Consider the following 13,234-nt stretch of genomic DNA (forward strand, 5'->3'; position numbering starts at 1 on the left):
GTGAATTCAATAGGCATATTGTACTTCAAAAACAGATCATTTATAGCAATAAGGGGAGAGAAGGCACTAATGTACAGGGTCCAAAAAGAAGATGGGATGAGCAGAGTTCTCGAGCAAGCCTGGCACAAAAGTTGTTGTCTGTCAGCAACCTTCAGCCAGCGCCTTGCTTCAACCACTCATACAGCTTACTCTGCACAAGTAGAATTGCAATTCAATTTGAGCCAAACAAGGACAAGTAGCTATGGCTCAAAGAAAGCGCTTTACTGTTTTCTAAACGCCTCTTCAACACACCCGCGCTATCTTACACTCTAACTGAAAGGAGATGAAGTGTCCATGTCCCTGAATATTCAGAAAAGTGGAGAAGGTAAAAGAGTAAAGGGATTGGATCAGCAACACAGTAATCAGACGAAAGACCTCAAACATTGATTTAAAAAACCCAAAATAACAGTAATGGGAAGTTGCATACCATAAAGTCATAAAGTATTAAGTTATCCAAATAGTAAGCCAGTCACTTGTACACCAAGGCTGTTTCCCATTATCAGCTTGAAGTACCCTGACACTTAAGGGAGGGGAAGGAAATTGCTTTAAAAACTGGTAAATGAAACCTGATTGTCGGCAACGTGCCCATACGCAGCAGGCAATTCTACTATGCATGCATGGGTACCACTACAATTTCTAGGACATGGTGATTTGGCGAGGACTGTATTTTTTATCATTGTGAGGGTGGGCTATTTGAGAAAATATCTACTTGTCCAAGAGACAGGATGGAAAAAGAAACATTTGTCCCTTTTGGTGCAGTTCACTGAGGTGACACATTATCCCATCATTTTCATTATATCAAAGCTCTCAATATGCTAAGACTCGCAGCATATCAGGGCTTGGATTTGAAGAAGGCTGTGGGAACTCGAAGTACGAGGGAAGCTAGTTCGAAAAATGCCCTGTGATTCTGTGCACTACAAACTTACAAGTTTAAGGCTATTCACCAGTTTGTCTCCAAACTCTTTCCACATTGGAAAATGTTTACAATGAACTTAAGAGAAAGGCTGGAGTAAAATTTCGTTTCATTTCTTTTCATGGTGGGAAAGAAAGCAAATGAGGAAAGTGAAGCTGCATTTGCTCAGCATGTTTTTAGTGAGCATATAAGAGTGTATATTTGCGCACACACAAAAAATGCAAACTACAAAGGATTGCTAGAATATGGGTTCCAAGGCAGACTTTTACATACCGAAGTCCTGAATCTGCACCTAAGAAAGGTAATATAGCTGCGGGTGCAATTCTTTTGGTTTTCCTTAAGAACTGGACCCCTACTTTATTTTCATGCTTCCCATAAAGGTTGTACACAAATCTCCGTTGTTAATCTTTTTTTAATATTTGCATTGATGGAGCAAGGTAATGAACAAGATTTTGTTAAAATTTGCGAAATTGATCTTCCATAATGATTAATTTAATTAACAAGCTTGTGGTGAAATTATTAATCAACTTAGTTTAAAGATGCATCTATCATTATACGTGGGGAAAAACTAATGAGCTTTTATGTTGCATACTCAAAGAAAATAAAACTAACCTTGTCTATTGTCTTTGTCAGTATTAAATGCGGCAGTTAATCTAATAGCATGTGCTTAGGTTATGCGTTTCGTGATAAAAAGCTCATGGAGTTCTTGCGCTTCAAAAAGGAAGAAGTAACTATAATGCTGCCTTTATGTGCTTCTGCTAGGTAACATAATTAACAGGATTAATTAGTCAATGGGGAGGTTAACAGAATGGGTCTCAATTATTTAATTAATTTAGGTCTTGTGTTTAATAATAGTTTCCAAAGTGAGGCCTAAAGTCGATTCTTAAAACATGGCTGACCGAGCTGCAGACGCGAAACCTTGTCCAGAGTGGAATAATGGCACATGCGCAGCAGTGAAGATTTTATTTACTGCAATGACACTGGGAATTAAAGAACAACTCTGTGGTTGCGTTCAATGTGCTCGTGAGGAGATAGCTCAAGGACAGGAACCTGTTGTGTCTGCAAAGGTTAGGAAGTAAGCGTCAGAGGCTCGAGTAAAGTATCATTCTTGAGGAAATCGAAGACGTGGAAATGAAAAGACAATTGGCCTTATATGAAGCCCGGACTTGGTCAAGAGTCGGTGGTGACATAACCATTCTTAATCATGGACTGACACTGGACAGCCAAAGAGAATCATGGATTTATCGAAAAGAATGTAAAATGTAGAAAGTTTATCTAGAGAGAAAGGTATAAAGTCTGACACTATGAGCAAAGAAAAAACTCTTACTTTCCGATTCCTGAGTGTCGAGTTATGCTGATGGACTTTTGGCACACGTAAGGACAGCAGACTTTAAATGATTTTTCCTTTATAGGTGGAGTGAGAATTAGTCAGGGAAATAGATTCAGGGAATGGAAACTGTTATTCTGCTATTAATTCATGTTTCTGAATTTGCTTTTTAAGTGTCAGTTTAAAATTAATTTCCTTATTAAAAATGCTGCTTTCTAATTTGCTTATAAAATAAAGATTCTAAACATAAATGCCTTTTTTCCCTTATGATTAATATAGTAAATAAAATTAGATTTGAAGACAAGCTGGTCTTGTTTATTCATGGTCTAGTTACCATCAGTTGATCCAATCGCCTTAGTGATCTGTTTAATAAATAATAAATATTTTTAAAACCATGGTTTTAAAAATATTTATATAATAGTGTAAATAGGTAAGTGAATTTATTAATCAGACCACATGATTCAGTTGCTCAGAAATTGTCCCATTGGTATTATGGACCTTTATATGTGTTCTGTGATTGATGGTGGTGAGTATTGAGGTGTTAGGTAGCGTTTATGAGACAAGTTTTTCAATAGGAGCGCTGGATCAGCATTCATCAAACATATTTTACAGAGAAATAGTAACGGAAATTAAACACTAGTTTAGCAAAACAATATTTTCAAGTTGAACATTTTTGTGTGCATTTTATTTGAAACCAATCACAGGTCTTGCTTTTATGCTTCTGTATGTTATTTGCATATACCTTGGGAGAAATCCAGGATCGATGCAAGTATCCTCAAATTATTACATGTGTACAGGTTTATACATTGGAATTTACCTATAGTGCTAGCCTTAATAGTAAAGGCTTTTGAATTAATCAATCAATCATAGCATTTGTAAAGCGCACTACCTACCCGTGAGGGTCTCAAGGTGCTAGCGGGGGGGCTGCTACTGTTCGAAGAGCCAGGTCTTGAGGAGTCTCCTCAAGGTCAGGCGGTCTTCAGTCTGCCGTAGGTGGATGGGGAGGGTGTTCCACGTCTTGGGGGCGAGGTGGGAGAATGATCTGCCACCAGCGGTCACTCTTCAGATGCGGGGGACGGTGGCAAGGGTGCGGTCTGCGGAGCGGAGCTGCTGGGCGGGCGTGTAGCGGCTGAGTCGGATGTTGAGGTACGCTGGTCAGGTGTCGTGGAGTGCCTAGTGTGCGTGGGTGAGGAGCTTGAAGGTTATCCTCTTGTTGATGGGGAGCCAGTGCAGGTTGTTCAGTTGGGGTGTGATGTGGCTGTGGATGTCGAGGATCAGGCGTGCGGAGGCGTTCTGGATGTGTTGGAGTCGTTTCAGGAGTTTGGCCGGGACTCCTGCGAAGAGTGCGTTGCCGTATTCCAGTCTACTGCTGATGAGGGCATCCTTCTAATTTCGGTGGGGATCCACTTGAAGATCCTGCGAAGCATGCAAAGTGTGTTGAAGGAGGAGGAGGAGATGGCGTTGACCTGCTTTGTCATGGAGATTGTGGAGTCGAGGATGACCCCTAGGTTTCGTGCGTTGTTGGTGGGTGTGGGGGCTGCTCCTAGTGCCTTCAGCCACCAGGAGTCCTCCCAGGCCAAGGGGGAGGAACCGAGGATGAGGACCTCCGTCTTGTCAGAGTTCAGCTTCAGTCGGCTGTTCCTCATCCAGTCGGCGACGGCCTTATGTCCTTCATGGAGGTTGGTTTTGGCGGTGTGGGGGTCTTTGGTGAGCGAGAGGATCAGCTGGGTGTCGTCAGCGTAGGAGATGATGTTTTGGTCGTGCTGTCGGGCGAAGTGGGCGAGCGGTGCCATGTAGACGTTGAACAACATTGGGCTGAGGAATGAGTCTTAGGGTACGCCACAGATGATCCTCGTGGCTTTGGAGCGGAAGGGTTGGAGGCGGACGCTCTGGGTTCTGCCAGAGAGAAAAGAGGTGGTCCAGTTCAGGGCCTTGTCTTGGATTCTGGCATTGTGGATGCGTGCTCTTAGTGTGCGGTGGCAGACTGTGCGGAGGCGGCTGACAGGTCCAGGAGGATGAGGGCCGCGGTCTCTCCATTGTCGAGCAGGATCCTGATGTCGTCGGTGGCGGCGAGGAGGGCAGTTTCGGTGCTGTGGTTGCTGCGAAGCCCAGACTGGGACGGGTGCAGGATGTTGTTCTCTTCGAGGAAGCTGGTCAGTTGTTTGTGGACGGCCTTTTCGATGACCTTTGCCGGGAACGCGAGCAGGGAGTTAGGTCGGAAGTTCTTGAGGTCCTTGGGGTCCGCCTTGGGTTTCTTTAGTAGGGCGTTGATCTCGGAGTGCTTCCAGCTCTCCGGAAAGGTCGCTATCTCAAAGGAGATGTTGATGGATTTCCGGAGGTGGGGTGCGATGGTGCTGCTGGCTTTGTTGAAGATGTGGTGTGGGCAGGGGTCTTCCGGGGATCGGTAGTGGACGGTGTTCATGATCTTGATGGTGTCGTTGATGTTGGTCCAGGCGAGCAGGCGGTTGGTGGTCGTGGGAGCGGGGGTGTTGGATGTTGCCGAGGTGGTGACGGTGTCGAAGCTGTTGTGGATGTCTGCAATCTTGCAATGGAAGAAGGTGGCAAAAGCGTCGCACAGGTCTTGTGATGGTGGGATGTTGCTGGTGTTGGAGCTGGGGTTGGAGAGTTCCTTCACGATAATGAAGAGCTCTTTGCTGTTATGTGCGTTGTTGTCTAGGCGGTCACTGAAGGCGGATCTGATGAGTTTGTGGTGTTGGCGGGTGGCGTTCCTGTGGGCTGTGTAGCTTTACGCTGTTCTTTCGCTGGTCCAGTTTATTTTCTAGCTTTCAGCAGGTTAGTTTGGAGGCCTGGAGGTCTTCAGTGAATCAGCTGGCTCTCTTGCTGGTGTGGGTGTTGGTGGGCTTCTTGAGCGGGGCGAGGGTGTTGGTGCAAGTCTTCAATCCATTGTCTGAGGCTGCAGGCTGCGGCGTCGGGATTGGTGGGGTCGGCGGGTGGGTTCTGGGTGAGGGAGGCGGTTACCTGGTCCTCTGTGATTTTGCCCGAGCTGCCGCGCAACATCTGCTGGATGCAGTGGATTTCTGGAAGGTGAAGTGGATGCAGCGGTGGTCGGTCCAGTGGAGTTCAGTGGTGCAGTCGAAGGAGACGTGGGTGCTTGCTGAGAAGATGGGATCAAGCGTGTGGCCGTGAGGTGAGTGGGTGTTGTGACGAGTTGTCGGAGTCTGAGGTTGCTGATCAGCGTGGAGGAGTTGGGGTCGTTGTTGTTCTCGAGGTGGAAGTTCAGGTCCCCGAGGAGGATGTAGTCCATGGATGCGAGGGCATGTGTGCTGATGAAGTCGGTGATGGAGTCGCTGAACTGCGATCAGGGTCCGGGGGATCTGTAGATGAGGGTGCCTCTGTGGGTGGTGTTGGGGTCGGTGTGGATCTGGAACTGCAGGTGTTCGGCGGTGCTGAGGGTGTCGTTGGCGTGTGTCGAGATTTTGAGAGTGTTATTTTTGGACGATGGCAATTTCTCCTCCTATTCCGTTCGGGTGGTCCTTGCGGGTGATCTTGTAGCCTTCCGGGATGGCCATGGCGATGTCAAGTGCAGAGGATGGGGTCAGCCAGGTCTCTGTCAGGAAGGCAGCGTCTGGGGCGTTGGTGTCGAGTAGGTCCTAGAGTTTGAAGGCGTGTTTGCGGGCGGAGCGGGTGTTGAGCAGGATGCATCTGAGGAAGTTGGGTTCCTTGTTGGTCGGGTTGGCGGGCCGGGCGCTGGTGAAGCTGCAGTTCCGGCAGGAGAAGGGTCCTTTGGTATGCTTCGGGCAGCCAGGCAGCAAATGCGTGATCGTCCAGCGTGGAGTGTGTGGAGGGTGCTGGAGTCGTAGGCGGCTCTGAATCATATATACAGGTTAGAACAATTTATTCAAATGGATATGCATCATGCCTCGATCAATTTTCACAGCTTCATACTGTGGTACTGTAAACTGGCAGAAGCCAAAGGGATTGTGCTGCAGGGGGACCAACTTGCCCTGTGGACAAATTAAAAATTAAAAATTAAAGCCTATTGTCCCTGACCTCAAAAGATAGTTCTTCAGGTGATAGGACTACCACGCTCCTGTCATTGGCTTAGGCTTTGAAGAAGAGGATTGTGAACGGGAAAGAGTGTATGAACTCGGACTAACTGTCACAATAATAGCTCTTTCCCACTAGTCTTAACACCTTAAATGCTGAGGCTCTCCTCAAATGTGTCCCTCACCCTCTCTCCCCTATCCCCAAAACCAACGCTGATCCCTTTTTTGCCATTTGGAAAGTTTGCCCTTAATAATATTACTTTTTTCTTTTCTTTGTGTGCAAAAGTTATACAGACAAAATCTGTTTTCCTGATTTTCCTCACATGTTGGGATTCTAAAAGCACCCAGTCTTTTTTTGAGTCCCTAGGAGGGAAACACAAAAATAGCCAAAAATGTAGCATTTTTCTTTTTTAAAAAAACCATTGGACAAAGTGTTGGGCAGAAAAGCGTGTTTTCCCCCTAAAAATGTACTAACAAACTTTGCTTTGCTCACTCTTTTCACAGTTTTGAAGAACAGGCAGAGTTTTTGTTGTCAGTTTCTGCAATTTTTCTAAGAGGTAGTCAATATTTCCTATTTTTGTAGTTTCAACCTAATTGCAGGTTGTGTAGGAAAGAGGTGCGAAGTCCAAGGGTGAGCTCAGAAAGCTGTACATTTATAAAAAGTAAACAAAATTCTGAATTGGGGAACGGGTAATTTGTGTAGATCACTCATGATTTTCCAAAGGAACTAATCGTTGAAATTAAAAACTAAAGGAAGTACCTAGAAAAAAAAAATTAGAAACAGGTGACAATGATTTTGTCTAAAATTTTGTGTCCTAATGGCCAATTTACACAAGTAATAAACCACTATTTTCACCTGATTCTTACAGTTGCAGGGATATATATTTGTTGGTTGTCGGGATACCCAGAGCCATCAGCACCAATTCATAAGGTAAAAACGAATTAATTGAAAAAGGGCATGAAGGAAAGCGAATGTGTCTGATACTCTGAGGTGAGAAATAGTACTTATTCATATGACTCAGAATTTTTGGATACCCATAACATCATGTGATTCAGAGGGCATTTTTCCAAATGTGCTCTTTCTTGCTAAAATTGATTTATATTTGGAAGTCAAAATGGAGGGAAATACAAAAATTAACAACACATGTTCTACGATTATGTATTCACAAACGACTTCTGATAAAACATTAATGCACTTGTGTGGGTGGGCCCATCACTTGTGACAGAAATGCCCCGTAGAGACATCAAGATTTTTACTTGGAATTTCAATCTTTTTGGGGGGTGGGTAAATGCGGTATTTGAGCTCACGGCCATCCGTTACCCAGAGAAGTTTCTCAACCCAAGCTATTTCTAAGAACTAGGTATCCGTGGGGAATCCAGGGCAGTGTGGCTTATGAGGGTGTCACCACTGTCTTCTTACTCAGAATGGGCTACAAACCTCACACTTTGAATAAAGTAGCACGTTTCCATATTTCTCAGAGAAAAAGTTATAGAATCTGCAGGGATCAACAGAAGTTCTACAAACCAGTTCTCCTATACTTCTCTTAGTTAAAAAGGTACTCCACGTGTGTGTGGGGAATGGGGCATACAGGGGGGCCTATCATGGTGGAAACTATGTGAAATGAATGTAGTGTCAATGCGATCTTCGCCTGGTTACAAGTTGGGTCCATTGGTATCATATCAAGTAGGCCCATCCACAGATGTGGAATACGTTTTTCTCAGTAGATGTGTGGAAATGCAGGACGGTAATGTTTTTCCCACTGGCTGGAAGTACTAGCGATGTCTGTCACATAAATATGGGGGAAACGTTTGTTTTTTGATGAATACTTTGATATTTACAGGGCATTTAGAACAACAAAAGGTGCCTAGTTCCACGCGAGCCTATTTCCTCAAGCCTCTGGGTTTTCGACAGACTCAGAATTGGTAGGTAGGCTTCTCTGGCGGCTGACTGACCAAGAATCTGAACATGGAAAGAGGTAAAAGACAGCTTTTAAGCATAGTTGTAATGTTCGCATGGCATTCTGGGTAATAAAATGTGAGGGGATCCATGTCCGCCACACCGCCCTGGATTCCCTCGCGTCTCCTGTTTTGAACAAAGCCCAGGGCTGGCTTGGTTTCCTGGATGCTGTTTAACCCAGAGCTTACATTCTGCAGCCACCCCCCTGGCAAGGGTCTAAAAATTCAAAGGCACAAAGAGAGAACGTGAGAATGAAAAGGAACCTGTAAGAGAGTTATTATAGTGACATGAGAAGAGGGTGGTGAAATAAAGAAGCTTGAGGTTGAATCAAAGTTAAGCAGAGGCAGACTTTAGAATCACTTTGGGATTCTGTGACTGTTTTATTGTTACACAAATAAAGTCCTGCCAAGCATGCTTACCAACACCGCGAGAGTGATGGTCAGATTGCAGCTTTCGACGCCTGCTGCAGAAGGTCGAACAGCATAATGCCGACGGCAGCATGACTGCTCCGCGATGAAATGGAGATGGCAACAGAACAAATAGATTGTAGCACTGACGTCCAAACCAAGCACACTGTGCCGCGTGTCAGGGTACATCAGTGTAACGCCCGGGCCTCTTCATCAGCTCTGACATATGAACAGAAGAGACGACACCTCAAGAAAAGGAGGCAATGCAGGTGCCAGGACGCATCCAGCCTGCTCCCGGTGACGGACGGGGGGAGACTGCTCTTGCAAGGAGGCTGGTGTGCTGAGAAGCCTGCGCGCATAGGGTGGCACTGAAACACGCGCGCGTCACATGAAGGTGTACCGAGGGGCTTTATTACAAGGCTGAACAATGTCCATCTTCCTGTACTTACCATTGGAATTGATCCGGAAGACATTTGCGGAGGTTTCTTGAAAGATTTCCTGGAGTTCATTGGGGTCAATCTGGGTGGCTGTAATTACAAAAAAACAGAAAACACTTTCCATTAATTATACATAGGAGCCTGCAATCCCTGTATACAAACTTGCCCCCGATTACCCTAATACAGCTCTAGTCACTTGTAATAACAAGCATTGGAAATGCAATAGGGATCGCATTAGAAAAGTTTGAGCTATTTGTGTTGTAAAAAATGTTGTTCTTTGAAATGGCAATAGTTCTAAAATTAGCAAATGTGATACCTATAGCATTAGTCAAGCTACATGTTTATTTTTCCCTGTCTTACATGTATTGATGTGACAATTACTAATGGCTTATACATTTTTTAAATAAATAATACTTGCATACGATTTTTAGTATTTTTTAATGGTACTATATTAAAAGTTTGTAATTCAATTTATGTAAGTTTATTTTTAGTTTATTTTTTATTTTTATTAATTAGGAATAAAAGTGTCATTTAAAAAAAATTGTAATAAAGTTGTGTTGTTGGTGATTGTTGCTGTGGTGGTGTCTAGTGATGTTGGTGTTGCGCGGAGTGGTGCTGTGGTGGTGCTGCTGAGTGATGCTGTGGTGATGCTGAGTGATGCTGCCGTGGTGCTGGGTGGTGCTGGGTGGTGCTGTGGTGGTGCTGAGTGGTGCTGTGGTAGTGCTGAGTGATGCTGTGGTAGTGCTGAGTGATGCTGTGGTAGTGCTGAGTGATGCTGTGGTGGTGCTGAGGGATGCTGTGGTGGTGCAGAGTGATGCTGTGGTGGTGGTAAGTGATAATGTGGTGGTGGTAAGTGATAATGTGGTGGTGCTGAGTGATAATGTGGTGGTGCTATAATGTGGTAGTGCTGAGTGATAACATGGTGGTGCTGAGTGATAAAGTGGTTGCGCAGAGTGATGCTGTGCTTTTGCTGAGTGATGCTGTGGTTGCGCTGAGTGATGCTGTGGTTGCGCTGAGTGATGCTGTGGTTGCGCTGAGTGATGCTGTGGTTGCGCTGAGTGATGCTGTGGTTGCGCTGAGTGATGCTGTGGTTGCGCTGAGTGATGCTGTGGTTGCGCTGAGTGGTGCTGTGGTGGTGCTGAGTGGTGCTGTGGTTACGCTGAGTGATGCTGTTGTTGCGCTGAGTGGTGCTGTGGTGGTGCTGAGTGGTGCTGTGGTGGTGCTGAGTGGTGCTGTGGTGGTGTGGAGTGGTGGTGTGGAGTGGTGCTGTGGTGGTGTGGAGTGGTGCTGAGTGGTGCTGAGTGGTGCTGAGTGGTGCTGTTGTGGTGCTGTGTGGTGGTGCCGAGTGATGCTGTGGTGGTGCCGAGTGGTGCTGTGGTGGTGCCGAGTGATAATGTGGTGGTGCCGAGTGATAATGTGGTGGTGCCGAGTGATAATGTGGTGGTGCCGAGTGGTGCTGTGGTGGTGCCATGTGGTGCTGTGGTGGTGCCATGTGGTGCTGTGGTGGTGCAGAGTGGTGCTGTGGTGGTGCCGAGTGGTGCTGTGGTGGTGCCGAGTGATAATGTGGTGGTGCCGAGTGATAATGTGGTGGTGCCGAGTGATAATGTGGTGGTGCCGAGTGATAATGTGGTGGTGCCGAGTGATAATGTGGTGGTGCCGAGTGATAATGTGGTGGTGCCGAGTGATAATGTGGTGGTGCCGAGTGATAATGTGGTGGTGCCGAGTGATAATGTGGTGGTGCCGAGTGATAATGTGGTGGTGCCGAGTGATAATGTGGTGGTGCCGAGTGATAATGTGGTGGTGCCGAGTGATAATGTGGTGGTGTCGAGTGATAATGTGGTGGTGCCGTTGATAATGTGGTGGTGCCGTTGATAATGTGGTGGTGCCGTTGATAATGTGGTGGTGCTGAGTGATAATGTGGTGGTGCTGAGTGATAATGTGGTGGTGCCGAGTGGTGCTGCTGAATGATGCTGTGGTGGTACAGAGTGGTGCTGTGGTGGTGCTGAGTGATAATGTGGTGGTGCGGAGTGATAATGTGGTGGTGCTGAATTATGATGTGGTGGTGCTGTGGTGGTGCTGAGTGGTGCTGCATGGGAATGCTGTTCGACTGTTCGGAAATATTTCTGCAGCTTGTTCTGGTTCTGGTTGGCGGTGCCTCTGCCATAAATGAAAGATAAAGGGAGAGACTGCGGCATGGGGAGCGGGGCAGAGACGGGGTGCAGAGGAGAGCGCGCGCAAGGGGGTTGACACGACAGTCATAGAGAGACCTCCAGCAGACTCAGAGGAGAGAGAGAGCGCGCTGAAGGGGTAGTGGAGAAAGACAGACAGTCAAAGAGAGAGAGAAGCTGAGACAGGCATTCCAAGAGAGGGTGAGAGAGGCAGTCACAGAGAGAGGCAAAGGCAGGCAGTGGATAGTGAGAGAGAGGCAGAGACGGGCAGTGGAGTCAGATAGAAGCATAAGAGAGAAAGGAGAGAGGCAAAGTAGAAAAGGCAGGCAGACAGAGTCAACGGAAGAGAAATGGAGACAGGCATTCAAAGAGAGAAAGCGTGAGACAGTCAGGGCAAGAAAACAATGAAACGGGCAGAGAGAGCAAGTCAAAAAGAGAGAGCGGGGCAGAGATCGAACTTGGAAAAGTGAGAGAGGCAAAGTAGAAAAGAGAGAGACAGCGGGACAGAAAGAGAGACGGGCAGTCAGAGAGAGAGGCTGGTACAGACCGTGGAAGAGAGAGAGGCAGGGACAGGCCGGGAAGAGAGAAAGAGGGGCAGAGACAGACACATTGACAAAGAAAGAGAAGCAGCAGAAGCAGAGAGCGGATCAGAGAGGGAGGGAAATACAGGGGAAACGATAGAGGGGCAGAGACAGACAGTGGAAATCACAGAGACAGGGAGGCTGATACACAGAGCAAGGCAGAGAAGGACTGTGGAAAGATAGATACAGAGACAGATAATTGAAAAGACAGACATTCAGGGGCAAAGATAGAGAGAAGCGGAGAATGACAGTGAAAAAGAGAGGTGCGCAGACTGAGGCACAGAAAGTGGCAGATAGTGACAGCTGAAAAAAGAGAGGCAGAGACAGGATCAGTGGAAAAGATAGAGAAGCAAAGGCACAGAGAGAGAGCGATAGACAATGGAAAAGAGGGCACGAGAGAGGCAGATATATTAGAGTAGAAAGAGCGGCGAAAGAGAGAGAAAGAGGAGGAGACACAGAAACAGGAAATATTTCTGCGGTTTGTTTTGCTTCTGACTGGCGGTGCCTCGGCCATAAATGAAAGATAAAGGGAGAGACTGCGGCATGGGGAGCGGGGCAGAGACGGGCTGCAGAGGAGAGAGCGTGTGAGGGGGTGACAGACAGTCATAGAGAGACCTCCAGCAGAGTCTTACATTTAGGAAACAAAACGTTATACTCTCGCTATACTAATGTTTAAGAGGGCAAAAGGTCAGTCAAACTCAACTGCGTGTACCAAAGATGAGGAAGAAGACCTGTTAAACTAAAGTGAAGTAAATAATTACAAGGGAGGAAGGATGACGAGACGCACGGGGAGCAGCAGCCTTTGATGTGCCGGCCGGCTGTGCAGTGAATAATTAGGGGAGGAGAAATGCTGGCCTGAGGCCGAGCACACGCTGGGGGAAGCTTGAGATGCCTGTGGGAGGGAGGCTGGTGGCTTTGATGTGCACGCGCTTTTTGCCAATGCGCTTGCGCATTGAGCTTGCTTTTCTCGGGCACAGCATCAAATCGCCCGATGATTACGCTCTGGTTAAGCCCCAATATGTCTCGACATCTGCAATGCGCAAGCGCATTGGCAGAGGTTGAGCCCTAAAAACATGAGCTGACTCCTCAACTGTAGTAACCTATTACAGTTGAGGTGTGACGTCATGATGCTTTCTGTCCTACCAGTAGCCAAGGTGAAACAAAGGGTGCAACATTGAACCTGCAGCTTAAACAAGGAAAAAAAGAGGAGGCGTTTCATTCTTGTGATCTGTGTTTTCTAAATAGGCAGTAATCAGCAGAAATGAGAGTTTTATGGCAACGTGTTTATTTTTTGCAAATAATTACAACAAAACTGTCTCAGTATGTTACTACTTATTCTGAGCTACATCCCTTTTTTTGAATCTGATTTCTATGAATTTATTTAAATATATATTTTGA

General features: G+C 46.4%; 1 protein-coding gene across 3 annotated transcripts in view; it reads right to left on the reverse strand.

The window, feature by feature from the left end:
- Positions 1–13,234, reverse strand: part of TSNARE1 (t-SNARE domain containing 1) — a 1,291,163-nt gene that overhangs the window by 717,240 nt on the left and 560,689 nt on the right. For all 3 annotated transcript variants that reach the window (XM_086966282.1, XM_086966284.1, XM_086966281.1), the window contains one exon: positions 9,100–9,177. In XM_086966282.1, coding sequence (XP_086822408.1) covers positions 9,100–9,177 — 78 coding nt within the window. The remainder of the gene's footprint in view (positions 1–9,099; positions 9,178–13,234) is intronic.

This window comes from Lissotriton vulgaris, chromosome 4_1 (genome assembly GCF_964263255.1).
Source record: "Lissotriton vulgaris chromosome 4_1, aLisVul1.2, whole genome shotgun sequence".
Lineage (NCBI taxonomy): Eukaryota > Metazoa > Chordata > Amphibia > Caudata > Salamandridae > Lissotriton > Lissotriton vulgaris.